Genomic DNA, 26,030 nt, shown 5'->3' on the forward strand with positions numbered 1-26,030 from the left:
CAACATTTTTATTACCTTGCACAATTACTGACCCATCCCTTATCTTGCTTAGACAATTAGGGCACTCGGGCTGTGTCTCTCACAAGCTGTAAAATTCTACAACCCACTTTGATAGGCACTAGTGTCCCAATTACCATGTCAAGATACTGACATCAAGATATCCCTGAGAAACAAAAGGCTTGGATACATAAACTGGATGCCTGCCTGTTGAAGGAAAAAGCCCACCTATTTGGAAGGAAATAACCCAAGTGCATACAGCCTAAAGGGGTTGTTTCCCATTTTGCCTACTGCAAAATCCAATTTTATTTTTAATTTATCGAACTTCTACTGAATGGGATGCATCCATTAGGATCAGCAACATTCCTCATCCCCCCAAGTCTGCTCTGTAAGAAATGTTCTCCTCGGTAAGTCAGATGGTTATTGAGAAATGATTTAAATGATTTTTAATGCACTGCATTTGTATATGAGCATTTATTAAAAAAGAAGCTTAAATACACCCTGTGCATTAGAATTTTATCATTGCAAACCAACATTAGAAAAGGCTGCCATCGACTTAAAAACAAAAAAGACATTCTTATAAGTGGAAAATCAATCACCAAAACCACTAAATGTCACAGCTCAACATTCCAGAGAAGCACTGATAATTGTTAGTTATACACTGCACAAATGATATATGTCCTCAGTCAAGGAAGTAGGTGCCAGTTTTTTAGGAAACTGTACATATATTGATTTTACATTTATTTAATGTGGCTGTTGTAAGACACTTTATTCTTCTGATAAACTATGATTGCTTATCAAAAGATTCTATAATTCAAGAGAAACATTCATAACTTGTGTGAAAATGAAAACCACCAGCCCACAGAAATCATGCCCACAAAATCCAATTTTGTGGATTTATAGCAGAAAGGCATTAAACTACTGTCTTGCAGGAACAGCAGAGTAGTCACTGAAGTATAACTGGCACAGCAGTAATGATTAAGGTGACATGTCCTCCTGCCACAGCTGTTAATCAGCTTAATACCAGTTACATTATTGACATTCTTGTAATTACTTTTCCTACGGCACATTTGTGCAAAATATATTTGACTTTAATTTTGACTATTCGAAGTTGAGCTCAGTTCTCAAAATGGATGGTCAAAGTGGTGGTGCTAAAAGCAGGAATTAACACCACAGGCATCACAATTATCTCCAGGGTAATACTGAGGACTACCTGCTACCTCATTAAATATATAAACGGGTTTGTCGTACCTTGCCATCTTCTGAGCAAACACCCATGTGTTCTCCACTTTCATCCAGGCTGATCTGATTTATCTTCACTGGGCTCTAGAGAAGGAAAAGAAAAGACAGACAGACAGACTTAAAGTTTGAGATTACCTCATTAATCACACGCTTTAACGCTCCCCATGCTTCCTGGAATTTAGGTGTTGAGAAAAGAAAAGAAAGACAGACTTAAAGTTTGAGATGACCTCACCAATCACACACTTTAATGCTCCCCATGCTTCCTGGAATTTAGGTGTTGTGGAATGTTTAGTCACATTAATTAAAAAAAACCTAACAGTTCTTCTGGTTTGGTCTGATGGCTATACTGATACTTACTTCTTCCTTCAAATCCCTTATCTTGCTTTCATTTTTGCCTATCACAGCCTTCTAAGAAGAGAGCATTAGAAGGTACTCAAGTGCAACACAGTTATACTCATTCTTCGGCAAATAATGAGACAAGCCCAAAGACTGCCCCATTTTAATAAATTTTCCTCTCCTTATCCAGATATACTTTCATTTCTAATCCACAGGGTTATACAGCATCTGTTACTGTTTACTTTGGCTTAAACATCTGTCCTTACTTTAAGTACCAAGGACTAACTTAGAAGAGCATCATTTGGGTAATGCAATGCATATCCTCTCGCATACAAAACCCCCACCCAATTACATTCAAGTACCAAGAACCTTCTTATGCAGCATGATCCCCATTTCACCCTCTGTAACAAATATCTCATCACTTCAAGCATCATTGAAGGATCTTCACCCAAGTAAGTCTCTCTTACACATTTAAGAACAACTTTTCTTACTCTCACAAAATTTTGAACAGATTGAACCACAAAACAGGTCACTTTGGTGGTTCTGAGCATGATAAAAGAGAAATCCATCACATGTTTGTGTGAAAAGAAAGTGTCACTGGAACACTGGAGTCATGGCGTCACATTAGATGTTACACAACTGGGTCTAAAATATCACAGGCCCTTATATACACTACAGTAGTTGGAATGCCATTAAAAGTACATCATAACAAGTTATATAAAAACACACCGTCAGAGGGACTGTCTACAGGAGATAAACTGAAGTCTTCTCCCAGCCTTTGGAAAGCTTTTCCACATAATCTTTCACGCACAAAAAAATTCCAACTCAGGGAAATGAAGCTTTCCTCTCTTCCACCTTGAAAAGAATATATGCCCAAATCACACTGCATTTTCCAGAAGCTTCTTTCTAATCAGGGCTGAAGAACTAAGCCCTCCACTGCAGCAGTCGTCTGATGAGTTATGAAAACGATGCTGCCAGCTCTTGTTTTCCCACTTCCTTGCATGCAGCAGACACCACTCTTGACCTCACTTTGTGTCACCACAGAATGCAACCTGGAAATATCCCAATCAGTGCCTACCACAAAGTTGTCTTTCCACTGTGCATCATTTGCCAAAAACTGCACTGTTGAGGAGGAAGTCAAACTCATTTTCCTTGATTTATGTGCTCCAAGAGTATTTTCATTTGCCACAGAGTGGTTAGGCTGACCTGCTGCCTTTCAAAACCAGAAGTGAGTGCATCACTGCCAGTGCAGGCAGCTGGTGCACATTCCCCTGTTGCATTCTTCCCAACACATTCGGGTGGCATCAGCTGAGGAGCACAGCTCAAGCCCATCAGCCTGCTGGTGTGGCCAACATCCTTGTGAAAGCTCTGATTCTCAGGTGCTACACACCCAGTTGGCTAATTCCAGGACTGGAGGATGCCAAGTAAGGCAAGACATGTCAGATGTCAGTCTCTGTTCCCGAGAAGCTTCATAAAAATTGCTAGCACGCCCTTTTATTCCTGCCTTACCTTGAAAATGCCTTTCTAAACTTCTGGCTTGCTCATCAAGGTGCAAGAGATGATTTTGTCTGTCTAGGAGAAGAAAACTAAAATAAAAAATGCCAGCACGTCTCCACCATTCCCTTTACAATGAGAAACAATTCTGGCCCTCTGAAAAGACAAGCACTGAAAGTTCAACTGAGTTCATCTTGGAAGCGGCATATTTTTTCGTTCCGGGCTGCACCTAGGTTGCCATAGCCACAACTTTCTCACAAAGGTTCTTCTCTTCTTTTATTACTCTGCAATTGGAAAGGCAAAAAGTCCATCCTGAATAGCCCCACCTTGACACAGAGTCATACACTAAGTTGGTCACGTTCTTCTTGTCTGTCCAGCACCAACATCTGCCATCAGGGCTGCCATGACAGCACCAGCAGATCTAGCAGCACTCTTCTGTGACGGGCCTCTGGGAGACACTCTACTGGAATAAAGCCCAGGACAAAAAGAAATAAAAGAGGACATACCAGAAGAGTTGATGGCTCATTCCTACAGTCCACACTGTTCCCATTTTGCTGCCAATAGAGTCATAGAGTCATAGAGTTGTCCAGGCCAGAAAGGACCTCCAAACGTCATCTAGTCCAACCTCCCCAATAGGCTTTGATAAAGTTTGAGACTCAAAAAACAGAGAACAGGAAGTAGTCAAGGTAGACTATTTAAGTTATCTTCACATAAAAGTTGAAGGCGAGGAGCAGGATGATGGAATTTAACTGTCGTGCTGCAGTTTGAAAGCCACATGGCATAATTTGGAGATTAAATGTGTGATTGCACTCAGGTAACCAAAGAGCACCCAGCAAGGCAAAACCTCTCCTTATATACACACAGAAGGCTGTCAGTGGGTGAAAAGGGAATTCCAAAGTATTTGCATTTTTCCCATACTCAAAACTATACAGAATACTTCAGAACAGTTTGTTAAGTAGAAATGTGATATAGTATTTCATTCTGTGATAACACTGTATATCACTGGCAACTTGTTACAAGCCTTCAGCAGACCAACACACCACTTATCAGTTCCTTTTAAATTTTCCTTTCTCCAATTCTTTCCTTCTTGTTGCCTGCACTAGACACAGTTGACAATCAGGGAAGACAAAAACATTCAACTAAAAGCTGACCTGCTCACTTACACAGACCTCCAGCGAAGCTCCAACAGGAGACCCTATTCTAGACGAAGTACAGAAGGCAAAACAAACAGAAAGCAATTTTTTTTCAGCACTCAAGTAGAATTGGCACTACTGGCCAACTTCACCAGTGAGAACTTTCTATGGAGCTCAGGAAGTGATGATAGACCATCAACTTAAAACCAGTCAAGGCTGAATATTAAACACATTTCAAAATAAAGTTCCAGCAAGAGTAGCTAATACCAGGATCTTCTTGTTCAGAGGTGAGTAACACTCAAGCCTACTATTTCCAGAACTACATTCCACTAGAAAGCTGTTTAAGATTTGTATCTAAAACTATCCAGGAAATCAGAAATAAAAGACCACAGATAAAATTCATACACGTGTTATCTAAAACAAAGAGTTTTTTTTCTAGAATCAGCTCCAATTCACCTTTTCATATCAATTATTTTTATAAATACGCTGCTGTGACAGTCAGCAAAGTTATTTACCCTTTCAAATTCAGTTGCATTTATACGTTGCCAACATCTTGTGGAGAATTTTGATATTTCAGAAAAAAGCAGCACATATTATTTGGTGGATTACCCTACCTCACCCTGCCTTTATTTTTTTATTTTATTAAACGTTATGAACTCAGCCACAGAGTTACAACTGTCTTTCCCTTGTGGCTTGTTTAAACCTTAGTCCAGCTAACCCACCGAAAAGTTTAACTTGCCTGGCAAAAGAAAATAGGCTTTGGGGTTTACAATGCAGAGAATAAATGCCCTTCCTGCAACACCCACCTTTACAGGCCGACAAAAGATGAGAAATCACTCAAGGTTACAGAGGACACAGGTAGTCACAAACTCACCCCAATCCTGAGGACTGATCCTTGCATACAGTTGGAACCACAATTTGCTTTGGGGTTTGGTCAGCTGGCTGTTTTAAAGATATTTTAAATGGGTGAGGAAAGAAACTGCCCAAATTCACAGGCATGGTGCTTAAAAAAATATAAAAAAAAAAAATTTAAGAATTACAGCAGCGATCTGAGGTCAAAGTGTCGACCTAAAAATTAGGAACATATAATCCGTGTAAGTATTATGCAATTAAGAGATGATCTGATCATAAACCCCATGCCATCAAACCACAAGGAGCTGCATATAAAATGTTGAGGCAATTACTAACAATTATTTAATTAGCACTACATTGGCTAATCATTTCTTAACCTAATCAGGACCCCTAGCTTTAGGCCAAACAGCTGAAAATACACAACTTCTCTGTGGTCACACTGATACCTCAAATACTCTGTAAGTAACAGAAACACATACAGTATTTCTAAAGCATTGTGGCCACAATACCTCAAGTATTCTGTAAATAACAGAAACACATACAGTATTTCTAAAGCAACATAATTCAAATTTAACAATAAGGAAATACACTGAAATGATTAACCAGGGAACAGCTTCAGAATTTCATACAGTGTTGAAGTTCTGGCAAAGAAGGAAGAAACGCCTTCAGCTGAATTTCCATTAGCTGCAGTTTTCTTTCTGATGGAGACATGCTTGGAATTCTGGACAACGTAAGTAAGTTTGACTGTTCAAAATCAATAATGTCAAGCTGACACTACAGAACAAAAAAAAACCCCGTTACCTTAATAGAAGAAAGAAAAGTTTAGGGAGAGGGAGAAAAAGCTAGCAGGCACCTTGCACACAAAGATCTAAATGCAGGCTTTTGCAAATTCCTAGATTTAAAGGAAAGGAAAGGAAAATCAAGTATCTACCAACAAATGTACCTCGTGTGATAATCAATTACCTAATGTAAAATGCTTGAAATAAACGCACTTAGTATGGATTATGTCAGCTCTTCAATTAGGAGTAAATTCACGGCCACTCAGAAAGCTTCTTTTAATTGTGTTCTTTGTGGCAACTCCTTCTCCCCTGACACTCATCATCAACCCACCTTATACTATCAGTCCCCCAGCGGTGAACCTGAGAAATCAATCTGCTAATGTATAATTTGTAAAGCTCCTCTGACTAACAAATGGATAATTGATTCTTTCACAAATGCTGCATCCCAATGGATACAAAGTGGATGAACAAGAGACATAAGACTGGATTTCACTCCAATTCGGTGAGAAATGCAATATTTACAGGCTAGGAATCTAAACGTTTTAATAGTTGCCTGTGACTTCATGCCTTTTAGCCACAGTTAGCAGGCAAGCAACACACACATCAGAAGTGTGAAAAGCAAAGCAGTGTTCAATCATACTTAACAGCAAAGCTCATTTTACTTCAAGGGGTTCCCATCGCTAATACAACCCCCTTAAGCAGCGTTGCCATCCATTCTTTAAAAACAATTTACAGAAACTTCTCCTAAATTAATCCACACATTTTTATTTACCTACCTATACACACACACGTATACGTATCCAAGGAAGAAAAACACCCATAGGTCTTTTCAGCTTCATTAATACCAATCTGGATCTACATAACCACTATGCAGCTGCTGTCCATACTAAGGCAAATTTTATGTACCAGAGTGTGAATTGTAATAAAAAAAATAAAATAATTTCTCTCCCATAAATGCCTATTTTTCATTTATTCATATGTTTCCATCTGCTTGACATTTACATAAACAAGCATGCAAAATTCCAATGTACAGCAATATGATCAATCAACCCACTGCTTAAAATGTTAGCTCACCTGGAATAAGGACTACCATTCTTATGTTTGTATTATTTCCACCATGGTAGGGGTATCCAAGTGCAAAATACTGATTTGTAAACACAAAGCACCTCAGTTATTGTCCTAACTAAGCCAAGTTCCTCCCAAAATACAAGCTTTGCTCTAAGTAGGATGAGGAACTTGCTTTGAATAGAGCCCCAACTCTTCAGCTTTTATAACCATAGATTAGACATCCTATACTCATCAAGACCAAAGAATTACAAGAAACACCACCTTTAAGACTCCACTACCTGAAGGGGGCATACAGGAGAGATGGGGAGGGACTCTTGATCAGGGAGTGGAGCAATAGGATGAGGGGTAATGGTTTTAAATTGAATGAGGGGAGATTTTGATGAGATACTAGAAAGAAATTCTTTGCTGTGAGGGTGGTGAGACACTGGAACAGGTTGCCCAGAGAAGCTGTGGCTGCCCCATCCCTGGAGGGGTTCAAGGCCAGGCTGGATGGGGCTTGGAGCAACCTGGTCTGGTGGGAGGTGTCCCTGCCCAGGGCAGGGGGGTTGGAACTCAATGATCTTGAAGGTCCCTTCCAACCCAAACCATTCTATGACTCTATGATTCTATTGGGGAAAAAAAACCCCAACAAACTAGACAAGTACTGAACACTCCCTTTCTCCAATCCCAAATGATACCCTCAGCCCACCTAGAAGAAAGCCTAATTTAGCAGACTTTTCAAAAAAGGGAGTTCTACTTTTCATGGCCTTTTCTTTTTGGGAAGTTAGAGGAGGTGACAGCAAGTAAGGCAGATAGTGAGGGAGTCTTAAACTATTAAAAAAAAAATAATAAAAGAAAGGAAGGCATGCAACAGCTAAGCACAACAAGTGTATTACACATTGTTTGTCCCATGTGTCTTGACTTCAGAACATTGATGCCCAGAGATCTCTTGTACTGAGGAACCACTTTTGAAAAGAAGAAATTGCACTCATGCACTTTTCTTGTCCCCAAAGCTGCGGTGCTGCACCGACTTAGGCATATTTTGCATGTTTGTAGACTTCTACTGATGCAATAGAGGGAAAAACAATTCTGAAAAGCAAATCCTGATGCTGTATCATGGTTTAACTGTAACAAGGTAAAAGCACACACATACCTATGGGTTTATACACAACTTGGAACTGAGAAACATAAGGAAGTAACACAAAGGTTTACACTGAAAAAGCAGCTTTGAAATTTACAGAATAAGCTGTTTACCACTGCCTGCAATACAAGTAGCATACTCTGAATTTACAACACTTAAGCTTTCATTTGATGAACATTTACTAATATCCACACCAAAGAGGTTTTGTTCAACAATACCAGCAGGCAAATTCTGGTGAGTGAGGATTCCTGCTCCAGTGCTTTTCCTATAACACTCTTGAACCTGTCATTCTCCAAATGAAAAATGGGCAGCCAGTTCTGGTGAGTGAGGATTCCTGCTCCAGTGCTTTTCCTATAACACTCTTGAACCTGTCATTCTCCAAATGAAAAATGGGAGATTATATTGGTTAGAAGGAAAGGGAGGGAGGGAGGAAAGCTGGGGAGAGTGAAAAGGTCTGGGACACAAAACAATAACAACATTAACTTTTATTTTGTCTGTGGGAAGGCAGACCTTGCCTACAAAAAATAAAGATCTCAAAAGCTTGTCTAGAACTAAGGGAATATGAGGACAAGGAATTTCTCATATGTAGTCTGAGAAAGTGAGAAAGACCAAAAAGCCTACAGTGATTTCAATATTTTCCACATCAGTGAATCCCTTAATCTTGTTTGTCAACTACAGGGACTAAGAATAGAGGAAAAAAAAAAACAACCAAGGGAAAAAAAAATTAACAAGGGATCTCCCTAAACCTACAGTGGTTGCTAGATAATCAGAAGGCTTGTCTAAGAATGATGGAACTATTACTGAAAACAAATTTATATTGAAAGCCTACACTGTTTCTTAGCAGAGTTTAACCGTTAGCTAATTCCTGACAGATCCAAAGTAGAATCTCTTTTCTATTAAAACACTGGTGTGTAAGGAGATATCCTCCTGGGAGCTCTGTGCCAAAATAAACAAATTACTCCTCTTTCCTCCTCTCCCCAGGTCCCTTTCGCCACCCAGTGTCTAACTCTAGGGCTTCCATGATGGGATGTCCTAAGCCTGCCTTTATTTCTTTGTTGCTATCTGTGCATTAAAGCCATCTGAGAATACGAAGCAACATTCCCCATCACACACCCCCGGGGAGGGCTCAAGTACAAGTGGGGGGCTGAGGAAAGGCTGCAGGCAATGGCTACATGCACCTTCCTTGGACAATCCATCACAGCATGGGAGAAGACTAACCCCAGCAATCTGGAGGTTCACCTCACTGATTTCTTTAACTGCTTTCATTTCAGAACAGCTCCCCAAGCACAATGAACTTGGAGAATTCATCATTGAGCATTAACTTTCCACACAGGTTACTGAATTATAAATTGGGCTTTGAAGAACAATCCAAAAAAACGTATCTAAACCTCTGAGGACGAAACTTACTGGAGTGCTTTCACACCTCGTTTCTAACAGAATACCACCACCAGTGTCATTAATGTATTTAATAGGATTTTGTAGAATTCGACCCCCTGAAGTAGGAAGTATGAGATTTTTCTCCATTTCTTGATAAGCCGCATTTAAGAGACATGACTGATTGAGAGGCCAACCAGGTCATACAGTGCAAGTTCTTGTCAGGACAGGTTTTCTTTTTAGAGATTATTTTACTGGTGCTTTGATCAAACAACTTTTAAAGAAACAAAAAAGCTCTTCACTATTCTTCTCAGGGGTCATGCATTGCTGTGCCAACATCATTTCCAGGAAGGTTTTCAAAACAGCCATGACGCTCATCCCCATCCTTGACTTAACACAGGACAGAGGACATAACCAACATGGAGCCTAGCATCTCTGCTTCTCCATACAGTCCATTATGTAGCCATTATTTTTCTCCACAACTACATAGTTTTCTTCCTTCCATCAGATCCTGCAGTGAAAAACTGCACTAAGTACTTTTCCCAGTTATTTTAGCCTGTCAATGATTCACTACAATGATCCCAGCTTGATGGGTACTGAAATCAGTGAAAAGATCTCTCACTGATGGAACTGGACAGAAGCAGAAATATCATATGGCAAGGAATTCCCTTTCCTGGCTGGATGTAACCAGTCATATTCCTGGCATAGTTAAATGTTACACTGGGTGATCAATACTGAAGCTCAGCAAACAGCTGGAGCTAAATTTCCATTTTCCTTCCAAACATTCAGTTACCAACCCTGGTATATATTGGTGTAAGTCAGAGCTATATTGCAATAATAAATACATTTCCTGCTTACTGAAAGCATTGCATTCTCTTTGGACACCAACTCTGCAACTTCCTATATTTGCAATTATATCATCTGGGACAGTCTCACAAACCCATCAGAGGTACTCAACGATGATCAACGTTGGGTGTCTGATTCTGGACAGGATCCTAAAAACATCTGCAAATCAAATAGATGGGGGATGACGGAGGAGAATATTCACACAAGTAGAAACTATGGATCACAAGTGCAGTGTAACTTACTGTAAGCAGCACGTTGTAAGCCGTATCCTCACTGTGACAGTAAGACAGGGAAAGCTAAATATGAAGACAAACTGATCCTGTGCAAATTCCTCAATGCATTTACATACAAAGAGGCTCTATGTCAATACCAGCGAAGTGTAGGCATCATTGCTTATAATAAACTTTATTTAAAGTAGATCAAAACAAGCCAACAAACAGATTCATTCATTCTTCCATCTTTACACTGCTCACATTTCACAGCCCCTGTCTGCAGAACTGCCAAGACCTGCAGCAACAACTCCCTTCACTTCGCAGCCAGTTTAGGCTTACAGTGGTGAACCTTCCAACACCAAAATACTGATTTCTGAAATTTCTTATAATTGTATTTCTCTGCGTCACAGGACACTGAGTGGAAATAGCTTCCTCAGCAGCATCACAGTGGTGATGGCCAGCCTGCAAGCAGCTCCTTCTGTCAGCAGCTACTCTGACAATATTAACACCCAAGACTGGTGGAATTTGGACTGGCCACGTTTAGCATTCCATCAGGAGTGCAATAAACAACCGCTATACACACTGTCATGTCTTTTAAAACAAATAAGTCTCATCCTTCAGGAAGGAACCCTTATTAGATTTACAAAGTTCATTATCAATAATATCTTACTCCCTATGGGGAAAAAGAACTCTTAGTTTTGCCTTCATGTTTTGTTCATCATATTATGCCCCTGTTATGTCATTCTGTGTTTTTAATAGTGCTGCATTTTTATTGTTAATGGAAACAAAGGGCTGTAGCTCTATCATTAATGTCAACTTGTATAAAAACCATTGTCCTCCACAACTCAGTTGCTTTGGACTTTCTAACTAGGAAAACATTTTCGAATGCAAATAATATTTTATTAATGCCAGAACTCTGAATAATTCTGACAAGCAAACTCCTATTATTTTGTATATGTGCACGCAAGTGCCTGCCTTCTCTATACAGGAAAATGCCATCCAGGTATAATATGCCATTTGAAAGGAAAAACAGCTCTAGGAAGCAGCAGTATACCAGCTTCTTAGGAACCTTACCTTTCCAAATCCTCCCTATGCTTTTAAAGGTTGGTAGGGTTTAGAAAATGCATATCCACGTTACCAGTCCTTTATGAAAAGACTTCATCAGTGCTACCTGAAACCACCTGTTTCATTGCTGCTCATAAAAACTCCAGAGCAAGTTTGCCCAGTGGTCCAGCTGCGTATCAGCAAAGAGCATTTAGGGAGGGTATGAGACAGATGTGGCACAATATGCTTCTGAAACAGCTGGAAAAAGGAAGCGGTGAATCACTGTCTCGTGACAGTTAATATCACCTGCTCAAACCAGAAAGTTCCCAGTAGGGCAGGGACATCCCTGAGAGTGAGAATCTGTGGGTCTTTCAACACCAACAAGTAGTGAAAGACATTAAGCCAGCAGCATCCAGTCATTACTGTCGGGGGCTAAGCCTCTGGAAGGTACAGAAAAGTATGTGTCTTATTTAAGTAATAAAGTAATCTTTTCCTTAATTTAGAGATAAAAAAATATTACTGTGCAGGGTTGTTTAATTGGCACAGAAAAGTATGTGTCTTATTTAAGAAATAAAGTTATCTTTTCCTTAATTTAGAGATAAAAAAAATATTACTGTGCAGGGTTGTTTAATAAGTCTTTGAAATTAGAATCTATGTTTTGTGTTTTTCTTAAAAGCAAATAAACTTTGTTGCCCAAATTGTTGTCAAATTCCAGTGCATAGGGCTATTTTTTTAGAGAAAAGGTCAGTAACAGTTGCAAACACAAATTACATTTTCTAAATAAACATAAGATGCAGTATGCATTCAAACAGCAAATGTTACCAAACCTGGATAGCAAAAGAGTTAGAAGGAAAAGAAAAATCATTTTGATGATTCTGATGTTTCTGCATAACGTCACAAATAATTTTGTTCAAAACTGTTTGAAAATGCCACATGTAAACTCCCTTAGCAGAATTACAGTAAGGTCCTCTACTTGATCTTTCACAAAAATAGACTCAGAGCTCCTACAAGGCCTGATGAAAAAATAAGAAGGACATTGGAAACTTTGCCCTTTCATTGACCAACAATGCTGCATTACATACTATAGCTGTAATGTTCTTCCTGTTTAGCAATCTTCCACAATGAAGTATTTTTCCCCCTAGAATTTTCCAGATTTCAATTTTTTTGGAGAAAACACATAGAATATGATAGGATCCTACCAAGTCAAGAGAAACTGAACTGTTAACTGAACTGTTAACTATGTCTAGATGATTCTGACAACACAGTGTTCAGTCAGAGCCCTTTACCTCATTAAGAGGTAACATTAACAAACTCTTACTGAAATAAGTGACATTAAAGAGGGTTACTAAGGTATCTTAAATGTAATAGCTTTAAAGCTGATCATGAAATGCAACTGACAGACAACAGGCTACTTACTCACTCTGTAAGAGTGATTGATACTGAAGAACAAAAAGGAAACATCTTCCTATGCCCCTGTGTAAAATAGAGAAAAAATAATATGCATGTGGGGAGTCGAAGTTGTAGAAAGATCATCCAGTCTAAGGATGGGCTGACATACTTCTCAAAAGAAGGTACATGGGCAACACAGCTGCTTGTGAAAAGTTGAAAAGAGAAGGAAAAAACAATTGCAGTCCCAGAAACAGCTGATAAAGTACATAAGCTTTATACTTTAATTGAAATGTATTTAATCTACCGCATACACATTACTCTTTGTGACTGCAAAAGCACACATTGTATGAGCAAACAAGAAGAAACACTTGTATGAGCAAACAAGAAGAAAAAAATGGTGGGACCACACAAGATCTTGTGTAGCCATGCTGAAGCCATGCTTCCAGCTGAACTTGTCCTGTTATTCTGCATTAAGCTACAGAGTTATTGCAAGTTACAAGCTTGAAAGAATAATTGAATCAAATGGTCATGCTTTCCTCCACTTTGAGCTTATAAAAATTACTCATACATGATATTACAATTGTTAAAAACTCCCGTATTTCATCCATAATCCAAGCAACATTTCTAGTTAATAACTACTGCCTTCCACATCCATCTGATCTCTTTAAGTACAAATGTAAGTAACACTCCCTTCAAAGGAAAGTTAGAGTAGATACAAAGATGACGTGCAGAACATCTGTGAAATGTTTTTTAGGTTTCAGGCATGTCTGATACGAAACATTTCTAGATCTATGGAGTAACAGCCCCTGATGCAACAATTTTTGCCCGTCTAGGCAAGCTACCTCACTTCTAATCTAGTGACAGAGAGATCCAGGTACACCATGATTCCTGCCAAGGAAGGGTCCTCATCTTCAATAGCTCCAGTTCCCAGTGGGAACACTCCAGGTCACAAACAACTTAATAAGCCCAGTATCAGAAAAAACATCATAAGACATACTTTCCAGGTCTTTATAACATCCAAAAAGCCAAACTCCAAAGGCCACCTGAGTTACTCCCACAACTACTGTAAAAACCTCTGTATTTCCAAATCATCTGCAGTTAAAATGAAAAGACAGGTAGAGCAAAGCTGAAGAAGGGTTACTAAATTGGGCACAGACATCCAAGTCTTCAGAGCAAAAACCCCAAAGGATGTCACTTTTCTCCCCTTTTTCCATTGGGCAAAGCTAGGGGTTAACTTAAAGCATTTAAGATGCAAGACTGCATCACCCATTTGGGTGGGAGGTCCCACGGAGGGGAAAGAAACCCTTCCCCTGCATAGACTCTTGCTTCTATCAAAACCTTTATTTTTACTTTGGTGTTCGGAGCCTACATTTATAGCAGCCCGCCTGGTTTTGTACAAAACACAGAATTTCAGCTTCAAATTTAACAGGCACAGTGACACCCTGCAAACACTAACACACAGCTACCCAGATCTTTACTCTAAATTCTGTTGCTTCATTTCATTTCCCGACTAAGTCTTCTTTCATAGTCTGACAGTGACAACTAAAATGATGTAGTTAAAGTAATAAACAGGGAATTTTAAGTAGCCTGTCAAAATAAGTGACATTTATATCATCTTAGTCTTAAACTCTCATGTAAAGTTCCACTCAAAGTAACTTCTTCATTATACAATCAAATGCTAAAAGTTACCTTCCCCATCGAAAGATGCTGCATTATCTCTCACAGCAGTTAGCGGGCTCCGCATCATTTCCAGCAGCAGTATTTAGTGCTAACAACAGCCCTTTCTTCATTACAAATAAGCTTTTCTTGTTAGCAATTAAACTCTTTCCAAAGCAGGTCAAGTTTAGAGAAACCTCCGATATTTTTGTTTGCAACCTGCTGAGGCATCAGAAAAACCAAGAGGCCACTGATTGACCTTCAAGCAAGCAACACACTTGCTCCAGAGGCTGGCGAGGGCTGTACCTTTAATACACCCAAGGGGGACAATATCACCACAGAAGGAACTCCCTTTCAATTTTTCAAGGTAGCAGAGATGACCGTGTGATTTTAGATTTCTGCCACTCCAATTAAAAAAACATAAAGAAATGTTTAGTGCTACACAGTGTGAGACAATTAGAAAAAAAAATGGTGAGGCCAGGGAAGAAACACATGGTAAAAAGAAATGCTGCAAGAAGGGGCTTCTAGTTAAAGTTTCATTCTTTCTGAAATTCCAGCAGTCTTGAATAGCTCACAAACGTTGCATGCTAACTTAAATTTCTTTGCACTAACAGAAGCTTTAAAACACTATTTACATTGTTTTCTAGGCTCATGCATCACATCTGAAGCACCTCCAATGCATTAAACATTTAAATGCCCTGTACTTGTAGAACAGGTGATGTTTCCCCTTCTCACAGAACACCACTAGGACCAGCCAAGACTTCTTACCAGTTTTGCTTTAAGCTTGATGTTTATTAGAAGACCAGAACAGGGGCAGGTTTCCTTGTCCTTCGAAAGGTTTTTGATTTGTTACTTAACTAAACATGTTTGTACAGCTTTCTTCATATCTACAAGTCCTTAATCCACAAGATGTCAGTTGAGGCAATAATTATATTAATAAATTGTAGACAGTCTAAGAAGAAAAGAAAGATGGAGAGGCATTTGGAATTAACATGCTGTGAATCAGTCCTGCATCATCCTTTGTCAGCGGCATTAGCAGGCTTTTTTTTCCCCCCTTCTTGTTGCCTTTTAGTAATAATTTTCAGTGCGTTTGACACATTTCATCTCACTCAATGCACTGAACCCTAATACAAGAGAACACCAGTTTGTCAAACATACGTTATTTGAGGATGCATATCAGTTAATCTTCGGCAGCTGACATTGTCAAAGACAGCCACAGTGGGTAAGAGCTAAAATCGTGCTAGGCGAGGAGGAAAGGAAGATCTTGGGAGAGCAGAAGCTGAGATACCAGCACCACCCAAGGGCAAAGCCCCCAAATTCCTGTTTCTCAACTCTCCCCAACCAAAAAAGTCTCCCACTCCAGTTTCAAAGCACACATTTCCACTGCTGGTGACAAGAGGAGTTGCATATCTGAAAAGACCAGTCGCCTGGTCTTCAGAGTCTGCCTGACACAGGATCCAGCATCAGGTGTTTTAAGAGCAGGATGAGAGCAAGACTCTACCCCCAAAAAAAATGTCAGTTGTCCCTGTTAGTTTCACAGAAGCCTCTGTGAATATTTATGGGTCAAAGCAGAGCACACGATTAAGACTTTGCAGCACTAGCACCAGTGTTTGCAATTCAGGACACCCAGACTGTTTTGCTGCTATGGACATTACAGAGTCAAGTCCTAAAACTTTTTTTTTTTTTTAAACAACAATCAAATTAAAAAAGCATATTACAATAGAAGAACTTCTAGGGATGCCAAGCTTTACATTTTAGCATTTCTTAGAGCTGTTTTTAGCAATTTAAAATGGTAAATGCATTCAGCATCCAGCAGGAGGGCCATCATTCGGAAATTGGCCATTTTGGAGATTATGCAACATACCTATGAGTTTTCTCCCTCAGCGGTCACAGGAGGGACATGATAAAGTAATTACGCTGCCAATCCTCAGAGATCAGTCTCTATTTCTGTTTTACCATTTGGCTCATTTCCAGATGTGAGCCAATATGAAAAATAAATGATATATTACAAGCACAAAATTCTAGCACCAGTGTTTGCAATGCAGGACACCCAGATTGTTGTGCTGCTATGGACATTACAGAGTCAAGTCCTAAAACTTTTTTTTTTAAACAACAATCAAATTAAAAAAGCATACTACAATAGAAAAACATCTAGGGATGCCAAGCTTTACATTTTAGCATTTCTTAGAGCTGTTTTTAGCAATTTAAAATGCTAAATGCATTCAGCGTCCAGCAGGAGGGCCATCATTCAGAAATTGGCCATTTTCGAGATTATAGAATCATAGAATGGTTGGGGTTGGAGGTAAATGCATTCAGCATCCAGCAGGAGGGCCATCATTCGGAAATTGGCCATTTTGGAGATTATGCAACATACCTATGAGTTTTCTCCCTCAGCGGTCACAGGAGGGACATGATAAAGTAATTACGCTGCCAATCCTCAGAGATCAGTCTCTATTTCTGTTTTACCATTTAACATACCTAGGAGTTTTCTCCCTCAGCAGTCACAGGAGGGACATGATAAAGTAATTATGCTGCCAATCCTCGGAGATCAGTCTCTATTTCTGTTTTACCATTTGGCTCATTTCCAGATGTGAGCCAATATGAAAAATAAATGATATATTACAAGCACAAAATTCTTATTTCTTCCAATTTTCAAGCCCATGTGTATTATTGAACATGGTCACCTGAGATGAGGAAAGAAAAATGGAAATCAAGAGGACTACAGTAGAAGTGATGCTATTTTCCACATACACTTAATATGAACTTGCCAAGCAAGTTCTAAAAAACTTGAACTTAAAAAGTTTTAAAAAAGGTTAAAATAAAAACCGAACGGAATGAGGGGCTTAAATTTCACATAGAAATACTATTTTGGATCTAGTGACTTTTAAAGGTTCCTGTGTATGTTTTTTTTCTATTTACACATTTAACAGACTTAAACATATAGAAAAGTAATTATTTTTTTTTATTCCCCAATTTGGCTTAAAAAGAACTCCCAACCCCTGAAAAATACAGATAAAGCATCAAATGCAAAACAATTCCTTGAATTACATAACTAATTTCTTCCAAACAATGGGCTTCATATTCTTATCCTTTCTATTCACTTTTGCCATCCCATAAGACAGAAAACATCTGCTGAAGAATCTTTCAAAAAGAAAAATATGTCAAAGTCACTCCACAAGTACACTGTATGCTGCAAACAATTATGAGATTTCAGTAGTAATATTGCTTGCTCTTTAATGAGAGAGTATTTTATTTACTCAGAACAATTTTTATAAGCTGCTAATTTCCAAAAATTAGTAACAACATACACTTCTCCTATTTACAACTTCAAGGTAAAACCATACCTGCCATTCCACCAGCGGAAAAGCTACTCAGAAGGAATTTATTCATTTTGGACCCAACAAAGAACCAGAGAAAATACCATTAGAGAAAACACTCTTTGTCCCAGTGCATTTTCAAGGAATGCTTTGCATATACAGGACTTCAGGAGTGACTCACTTGGTTCTCACCAAAGGGTTAGGTTTTATTTGGGATTTACAACATGGCAATGCTCTAATGCAAATCGCTCAGGAGGAGAGACAGTAAACAGGAGCTGGTAGGAGAGAACACAAGGAAGACTCCACCAAAGGTTTCAATAGTGAGGCCTCTAGTCTGCAGTCCAAGATCTTGAAAAGATCAGGTTAGAAGGAAAACATTCTGACACAGAGCAGCCGGTTCAGAATAAACTGTCTCTGGGTTCAACAGCCGACAACGTTCATTCACAAAACTTCTCTGTTTAAGCAGCCAAGGATATCACAGAGCTGCTTTGTTTCTCACACAGGCAGCCCCATTCTGTTCTACAACACTGAGTAGCTCCTTGGAAAACTTTTCTTTAAAGACAAGTGATCAAAATAATTTTTCTTCAAACTATAAAAAAAAAAAAAGAAAAAACGAAGCACCCTTTCCACCTGATCTGTGATATGATTTATCTGTTGCACTGGAAGACACATATGTTACAAAAAGAGACAGAAACATTAAGAATAGAATGCAAGCAACATTTCTTTTTGCTATTCCTCATCTCAAAAAGCAGTTTGTACTCAGACAATAGTTTAACAAGAAATCATTGCCATCTCTATAAGACGACAAGGCACAAAAATCTTCATCCATATGCAGGTCAAGTTTGGAAAAGGGATAAGCAAGTACGCACTGTAGAGCAGAAAGTGGTTTATGTCCTTAACTTTATCATAAGAAGCCACCATACCAACGGGCACTGCTAGGACTTTTTCATAAAGAAAAACAAAGAAAAGTAGCAGATTTGGGTGGGGGGGTATAAAGAGGATGCAGGGATCTTGTTTTATAGTCTTTAGTAGAAAACAGGCCCCCTTGTTCCTTGCTCTCCCTCTAGGCAGTGTCCTAGGTCTTTAGAGAAGGAGGAGGATTTCACCTTTTGGAACCAATGTGGGAGAAGAGGGTGTTGGTGATGTGCTTTGGAAAACAGATGGCAGTTCCACAAATGAACTCTCCCAAGTACCTGACACAGAGTGGAACGAATACAAGCCTAAGACATTTAATGCCTGAGTCAATAGAAAATCTCCACTTCATTTGAGTGAGTCAGTCTTTCACTGCAGAGATGGAAGAGAAGAATTCAGGTACACTTTAATCCAGTCTGGACCAAACAGATTACTTCAGAGAGAAAGAAACTTTATCTTTATTAAGTAGCATACATGTAAAGTAATCAAAACTCTAAGGGAGACACAAAAAACTTTTCTGAAATGCTGTCAGCATCTCCTCTCGAGCTGATAAACATACGAAGTCAAAGAAACAGAAGAATATAATTAGCTTGACTTTCAGTAATACCCAGTAAGGTTATTGTCCATCTGACCAATGCCATATATAAAATCTCCTCCAAAGGAAATTTTGTGTCTAGCAGCCTAGGTTTCGGCTGGGACTTCCTCCCCATGCCCTCACCCCTTGCACAATTGCATAACTAGATTTTTCAAAAAATAAACAAAACCTTTCACCCCTCCCATGCAGCTAGCTGTGTCAGCTTTAGAACATGCCTTCTCTTTGCAAACACGCCAACACCTTGTGATGGATACTCTGACAAGTGCTGACGCTGCTATGAAAAACCAACGCTTGGCTACTAGATTTTGTGACAACGCCAGGAGAAAAAAAAAATATTGCCAATTCTCTCCTTCCCACCTCCCATACAAAACAGGGAATTTGAAAATGAGGTATTAAAAAACAAACAAACAAACAAAATCAACAAATACCCACAATTAAAAGGAACAATTCATACTCTAGAACTCCGCTTTAAATTTAGCATTTAATTCATCCTCTAATATCAGGAATGACAATAAGGAAAAAGTCTCCTTCTTCTCCTTCAATCAATACAATCCCTTAAGAGTCCAAGCTTCAAAACATTCACATAAAATATTAGCGTTATATATTTGCAGCAGATAAACTGAACCAGCAAGGCAATCAATCAATTTTCAATTACTTGTGGCAACTAGATAAGATGATAGTGCACACACTAACAACTGACAATAGCCATCTAATGAGCAGGCTCGTGTCTTATGGAAGTCACGAGCCCCTGGGTTACATAATTAATAATAGCCATTTACAAGGATAAATATGTATTTCCTCCATTGTCTTCATGAAGAAAGTTTATTGTATGTAACCTGAGATGTGCTCATCACAAAACCGTCCAGTGTAACTTCTTTTTGCAAGGACTATATACTCTCTCTCATGTTATGGGGAGGAAGTTCATGAAATATATTAGTAAAATTTCAGTTGTAGCAAAAAATTCAGTAATTTTCAAATTTATTTAAAAACCCCACAAAACCCATATTTATTATTTAGTATGTCACACTATTTTTACATCCCAGGAGATGTGTTCTGAATAATGCCATACTTACAACATCAAACTTCTGTGTGATGTTCCCTTGGACATCAAGTAAATACACTTTGCCATAATGTGTTCCCAGTGCCAAGAACTGTAAAAGAAAGAGACCGATTACATAAACATAAAGACACCACAACCCAAACTACAGTGATGCTAAATGAACTCTGAGATGTTTAGCAGATTAATGATTAGCGGCACCGGGGAAAAAGAAACCATCACCTTCTACAGACAAAGCTTCTTTTAACTGCACCTAAAGAATAAAACAGGGCTTCAAGCCCATATTACTGTGATAGTGCAAGTTGGCTGTCAGAATGAGTCATGAGGACCCTCATCCACTGACAACTAATGGTGTGTCTGCAGCCCGTACACACTGCCTGATGGACTGTGGCAGCAAATTAAAAATGCAGTGTGAAAGCAAGGACCGACACAGATCCCAAAGAGTTCCTAGATCCTCTCCGCAGCTTTGTTTCAATCATTTCCCCTGAGCTTTATTTTTATTTCCCCCTTCATCCTTAACATAGAACCAAAACATTCAAACACAGGGAAAGGCCACCGGTAAAATACTGCTGAATTATGGAAGGTCTCAGTGCATTTAAGCACACAGATAAGCGTTGGGTTTGCTTTCCTTCACATGGTAACACCCCTGCATTGAAAGCCATCAAGACAAATACACTTTTCCTCTGAAATCTTGGGAGTTTCATTCTAAAAAACAGTAGCAAAATAAAGAAATCTCCACAAAAATGCATGCTATCACAAACTTATTTTGATACAAGCAAGAGGGGAATTGATTCTGAGAGATCTGCTGTTAATTGAACCATGTGAACTACACCTAAACAGAAAAGGAAGAACTTCGGTACTACTTGATTTATGACAGAGGTTTCTTTTATTCCGCCCCCCCCCCCCTCCTTTCAGCATTACTCAAATAGTCTGGGCTCCTCAATTCTCTGTATTTCACTGCATGTGAGCATGCTTCATTGCAACCTATAATGAAATGCTCAAATTTACAGGCACTGCTAAGCGTGTCAGTCAGGCAGCACAATCTTTAAAAAATAACCTTACAGAAAGTCAAGGTTTAAAAGGATTTATCAAAATGGAATTGCTTAAAATGAAATTTCAGTTCAGGCACTTAAAATATGAAGCTACATTAAAAGGAGTCAAAAAAGGAAAAGAAGGGGTTCATTAGAAATTCATCCCCTGCAATGCCTTTCACTCCTGCAAGGTTGCCTTTTTTCAGGAAGAAAAAAGTCCCCCGGGTAAAAAAATCAATACTGGTTAATAAAACATCAGGTGTGCAGACATAACTAGGTATGACTATTCCACTGCACAGGCCTGCTTGAATGCACCAGGTGCCATGACGATTAGTCATCCAGTGCAGACAGCAAGCCTGGTGAAAATATGATGCTTTAGCAGTGAAAAGAAAAAAAAAAAAAAAAAATTCTGGGGGGAAATTAGTCTGAATACAGAAGCCAGATTTTCAGGGTTCCTAGCAAAGTTAAACTGCTTTAATCAAAGGCACATTTTACATATGACTGTATTACTCTTTAGCAGAGCTTTTCGTGCTCTTGCAACAAAAAAAAAAACCCAAACAAACAACAGAACAGAACAGGAAACATCTTCACAAAACCTATAACCCAGCTTCATTTTGAAGCTCTCTGTTGTAAGAGACCTATTCCTAAAAGACCCCAGTACCTGGCTTCTAACAATATTGATCCTTCTCATAAATAGTGTATCTAGTTTTCTGGAAAACTAAAAGTGCTGGGATACTTAAAGAGCTTTCCTCTATTGTCACTCTTTGTGACACTATAGTTAAAGCTGTATCCGTGCACATCCTTATAGAAAATCCTGTTCGTCTCTTGGCTTTCAAAATTTACCTGAGGCTCAGGAAAAAAAAAGGTACCACAAACAAGCCGCAGACCAGGAAGAAATGCTTGCCAATTTTCCAGATATCTGTGTAATTCTAAGTTGTCAAAAACATTTTAAAAAGACTTATTGTTTTCATTCGCACAGTTAAAATACAAGCTTCATCTTAAGAGCCTCTTGAGCCATGGCAACAGTCCTTTGAGTAAAAGAAACACAGCGCAAGTCAATCTAAAAATATAGCCAAATAATAGAGATAGATCCCTCAACAGTAACTGTTAAGGAGCTGTTACTGCCTGTGAAAAATTATACATTCAGACAACAGCTATTATGTTTTGCATACTAAAAGTTACTTGACAAATCATTAACTCATGCTTTCAGATGCTCTTCAGCATTCGCCAATATTTTAAAATGTTATTCAGTATTTATAAAAGAGAAAAAAACTCAAAAAATAAAAAAGCAATTGTTTAAATCACTGAAGAAACATAAGAAGCTCCTTCCTTGTAAGAACAAAGGAATGATTCTTTGTAAAATTTCTTTACTTTGCATTGTCCATCACCTTCCCCCTTTCATTTTCTCGTAGGTCTCAAACCTTACCAGTATTCGAGCATGGGCATTCCCTCTCCTTGTTTTTAACATATGGAATCAGGGAAAGGGAACAGGGAAGTGTAAGTATAACGCCCACTGCGCTCCCCTCCTTCCCGCCCTCCCCCCAAAAAAAACCAAACCACAACCAGAGAAAAAAGGAACATTGTAATTACTTTCTTCTACAGCATATTATCAGAAGCGGCTGTCTTCCACAGCTGAATATATGCTAAACTGGCCCCTAGCATGATCAAGGCTGTCTTTAGTGATTCAGGTTGTACAAATAAGCACAGTATGTGCCAATTTCCTTTCTGAACAAAGGAAAGTTGGGACTGTAACCCAATTCTAGTTCATAATACTGTCCATAATTAAAACCGAGTGAGCTTTCTCCCAGTAGCTTATGCAAACAGCCCATGTAACAAATCACTGCACCTTGAGTTCGCACCTCGTTTTCTCACTTCTACACTGAAATATACTGATGGAATAAGCACAGATAAATAGGTAAAACCAAGCTGAAGTTCTACCTCTGCCACAAAGTCTTTGTAATACCTTTTCATGCACTGTCATGCAGCTGGCTGCATCCTTCTGGAGAATTTCAGTCACTCCATTGGAAAGCCGTTCATACTTCAGCTTGGGTTCTTCTTCACTCTCATCTTCCTAAATTTTTAAGGGTGTAAAGGAAAGGGAACAAGAGAAAAAAAAAAAACAAATAAACATTTAGAAGCTTATTTTAAATAAAAACAAATTAAAAGACACCCCAAAACTAGCACACAGCAACAGGCGAAGATGGATCACTATTATCTCTTAACAACAGCCATTACAATCAAAAGCCAAACTTTCACATTTTTATCACTGGAGGAGGCTTGGATTGTGCTTTTTTGTTATTGATTTCTCTTTTTTCTCCAAAGTCCTGGGTGCAAACAAAGACTGTATAGCAGCATATCAATTCAGCTGTAAGAGGCACTTAGTTAATATCTAAAAAGCAGGAAAAAAAAATGTGTATGTGTACTTGGTTACATAAAGTTAGTCATTCCCAATTTAGAAGAAAAATATAAAAGGGATGGCTATGGAAAAATGGATGATGAGAAAATAAAGTGTGCCACTGTAGCCACAATTAACTCTAAGCTGAAGCATGCAGGTTACAAGAAACTTCCAAGACCTTTACAGGATGCTGCACTTCTGTAGGAAGGATAGAGGCAAAATGCTGTGAACAAAAATAAAAAGAATCCACTAGGAATAAGTTAATTGTATCAAATGCACCAATGGGTTTATGTTAACAAAAAAAAAAACAAACAACAAAAAAAAGGTCTCTAAATATGTTGTGGCAGAACTGTCTGGGAAAAAGATCCAGACAGAGGTTATTCCTATGGATCACCTATATTATCTGCATGTTAGGAACTTTTTCTGGTAAATACCAAAGCTTTCCTCTCTCTTTCTTTTCAAGCATGTTTGGTATTATCACCTGATCGCTACTTAGATACAAAGACAGATGATGCATCAAGTGGCACAGAGGGAAGAGAAAGGAAACCGAGCTGAAACACACAAGCAGTAAATCCAAAGAACAGCCAACGTTTTTTATCTCTTAGCAGAAGAAAATCCAAGGTGCAAAACAGCTCTCTGGTCATAGGCATCTATCTGTAACAGATGGTCTGGTGAAGTACAATGCCAGAGAGAGATTTCATAAGCTTCAGTAAGCCTCAGATAATGCCAGACATGCACAGACAGCCACAACGTTTATCTCTTAGCAGAAGAAAACCCAAGGTGCAAAATAGCTCTCTGGTCATAGGCATCTATCTGTAACAGATGGTCTGGTGAAGTACAATGCCAGAGAGAGATTTCATAAGCTTCAGTAAGCCTCAGATAATGCCAGACATGCACAGACAGCCACAAACCCATATATGTCCCTTGGTCCTCACTGGGAAACAGCACACCTGCAATAATGGTCTCCTGAACTCGCTATTAGTTCTAATGAACACACCAACATTGGGTGTGTTTCCCACATAAAACACGTCTTCCATTCCTAAACCATCAGACTATACCAGTGCAGTGCTCTAGTAAAGGAGCACCTTGACTTCTCATCAACCTCTGCTTTCCAAGCCATAGAACAGAAAATAAAATAAAAACGCATAGTGCCAGCCTATGGCAGAAGAACTATATTAGTGCAACATTTTCCTGTAGCTAATGATGTTAAAAATAAATTTGGAAAAGCGACACGTTAACTTGTTAATAAAATGCACTTTGTTTAAACTGTTTTTGGAGTACTAAAGCCAGTCTTTCCCAAGTTAAATGTTACAGCCATTTACCATGTGTGCTACCAGCACGCAGAGTAATATGTACATACTCACATATGGCACACATAAAAGCCATACCAACCTATGGAAACTCTCAATATTTAGCCCCATGCTTATATAAATATGCTGCAAAGAGAGGCCCTTTTAAAATGTTATTTGAGGGGTTTATGACAGCATACAAATGAGATTAATATAGGGATGTCAGCAGTCCATGACGTAGCAGTCTGAAGCGAGGTGTCAAAATGTCCACCAAGGAACAATTTTATTCAGTAAATCTAACACTGAACAAAGTTGTTACTAGACAGAATGACAATGTCAAATTACAGGGCTGTATATAAATCAGCCAAATTCCTTGTGCCTACAGATCCTTAATAAATGACTACAGGGTAGTGGGAGGAGGAGAAGTCAAAGAAAAAAAGCGTCCATGTGATGGAAGGAGGGTGTAAGGGAAGTATGAGTCCATTTTACAGCAATTAATACATTACTGCTTCTTATACACTGCTTACAAAGATTACACTTGAAATGCATGGGTAATCTTTGAATAAATTCATAAAAGTAAAAATTGAACTCCAGTCATCTAGTTTTTAGAAGATCCCACATGTTGCTGGAGTCTGGACATCAAATGTGCAACCAACGTGAAAAGTTAATTCTAGTCTCTTGAGTAGTTTGCATAAAAGCGTTCATCCATGGACCATTAGATAAAGTTACTGTAAATAAGTTTTGCCTGTCTTATTTATGAGTGAAAACTAAATAATTTCTCCTGCACATGCATATACAAAAAAATATATACTTTTAAAAGTCAGTGCACCGAAGCATTCTGCCAGGCTTCCAAAAAAAGTAAATAAAATGAAAACTTCAAATATTAGGCACA

General features: G+C 38.7%; 1 protein-coding gene across 1 annotated transcript in view; it reads right to left on the reverse strand.

Moving 5' to 3' along the window:
• VPS41 (VPS41 HOPS complex subunit) overlaps positions 1 to 26,030 on the reverse strand; it is a 135,586-nt gene that overhangs the window by 93,063 nt on the left and 16,493 nt on the right. Inside the window, exons 3-5 of the mRNA XM_014946159.1 lie at positions 23,418 to 23,525; positions 20,440 to 20,517; positions 1,249 to 1,323 (exon numbers count right to left, since the gene is read on the reverse strand). Of these exons, the coding sequence (XP_014801645.1) occupies positions 1,249 to 1,323; positions 20,440 to 20,517; positions 23,418 to 23,525 (261 nt within the window). The remainder of the gene's footprint in view (positions 1 to 1,248; positions 1,324 to 20,439; positions 20,518 to 23,417; positions 23,526 to 26,030) is intronic.

Source organism: Calidris pugnax, unplaced genomic scaffold (assembly GCF_001431845.1).
Source record: "Calidris pugnax isolate Ruff unplaced genomic scaffold, ASM143184v1 scaffold151, whole genome shotgun sequence".
NCBI lineage: Eukaryota > Metazoa > Chordata > Aves > Charadriiformes > Scolopacidae > Calidris > Calidris pugnax.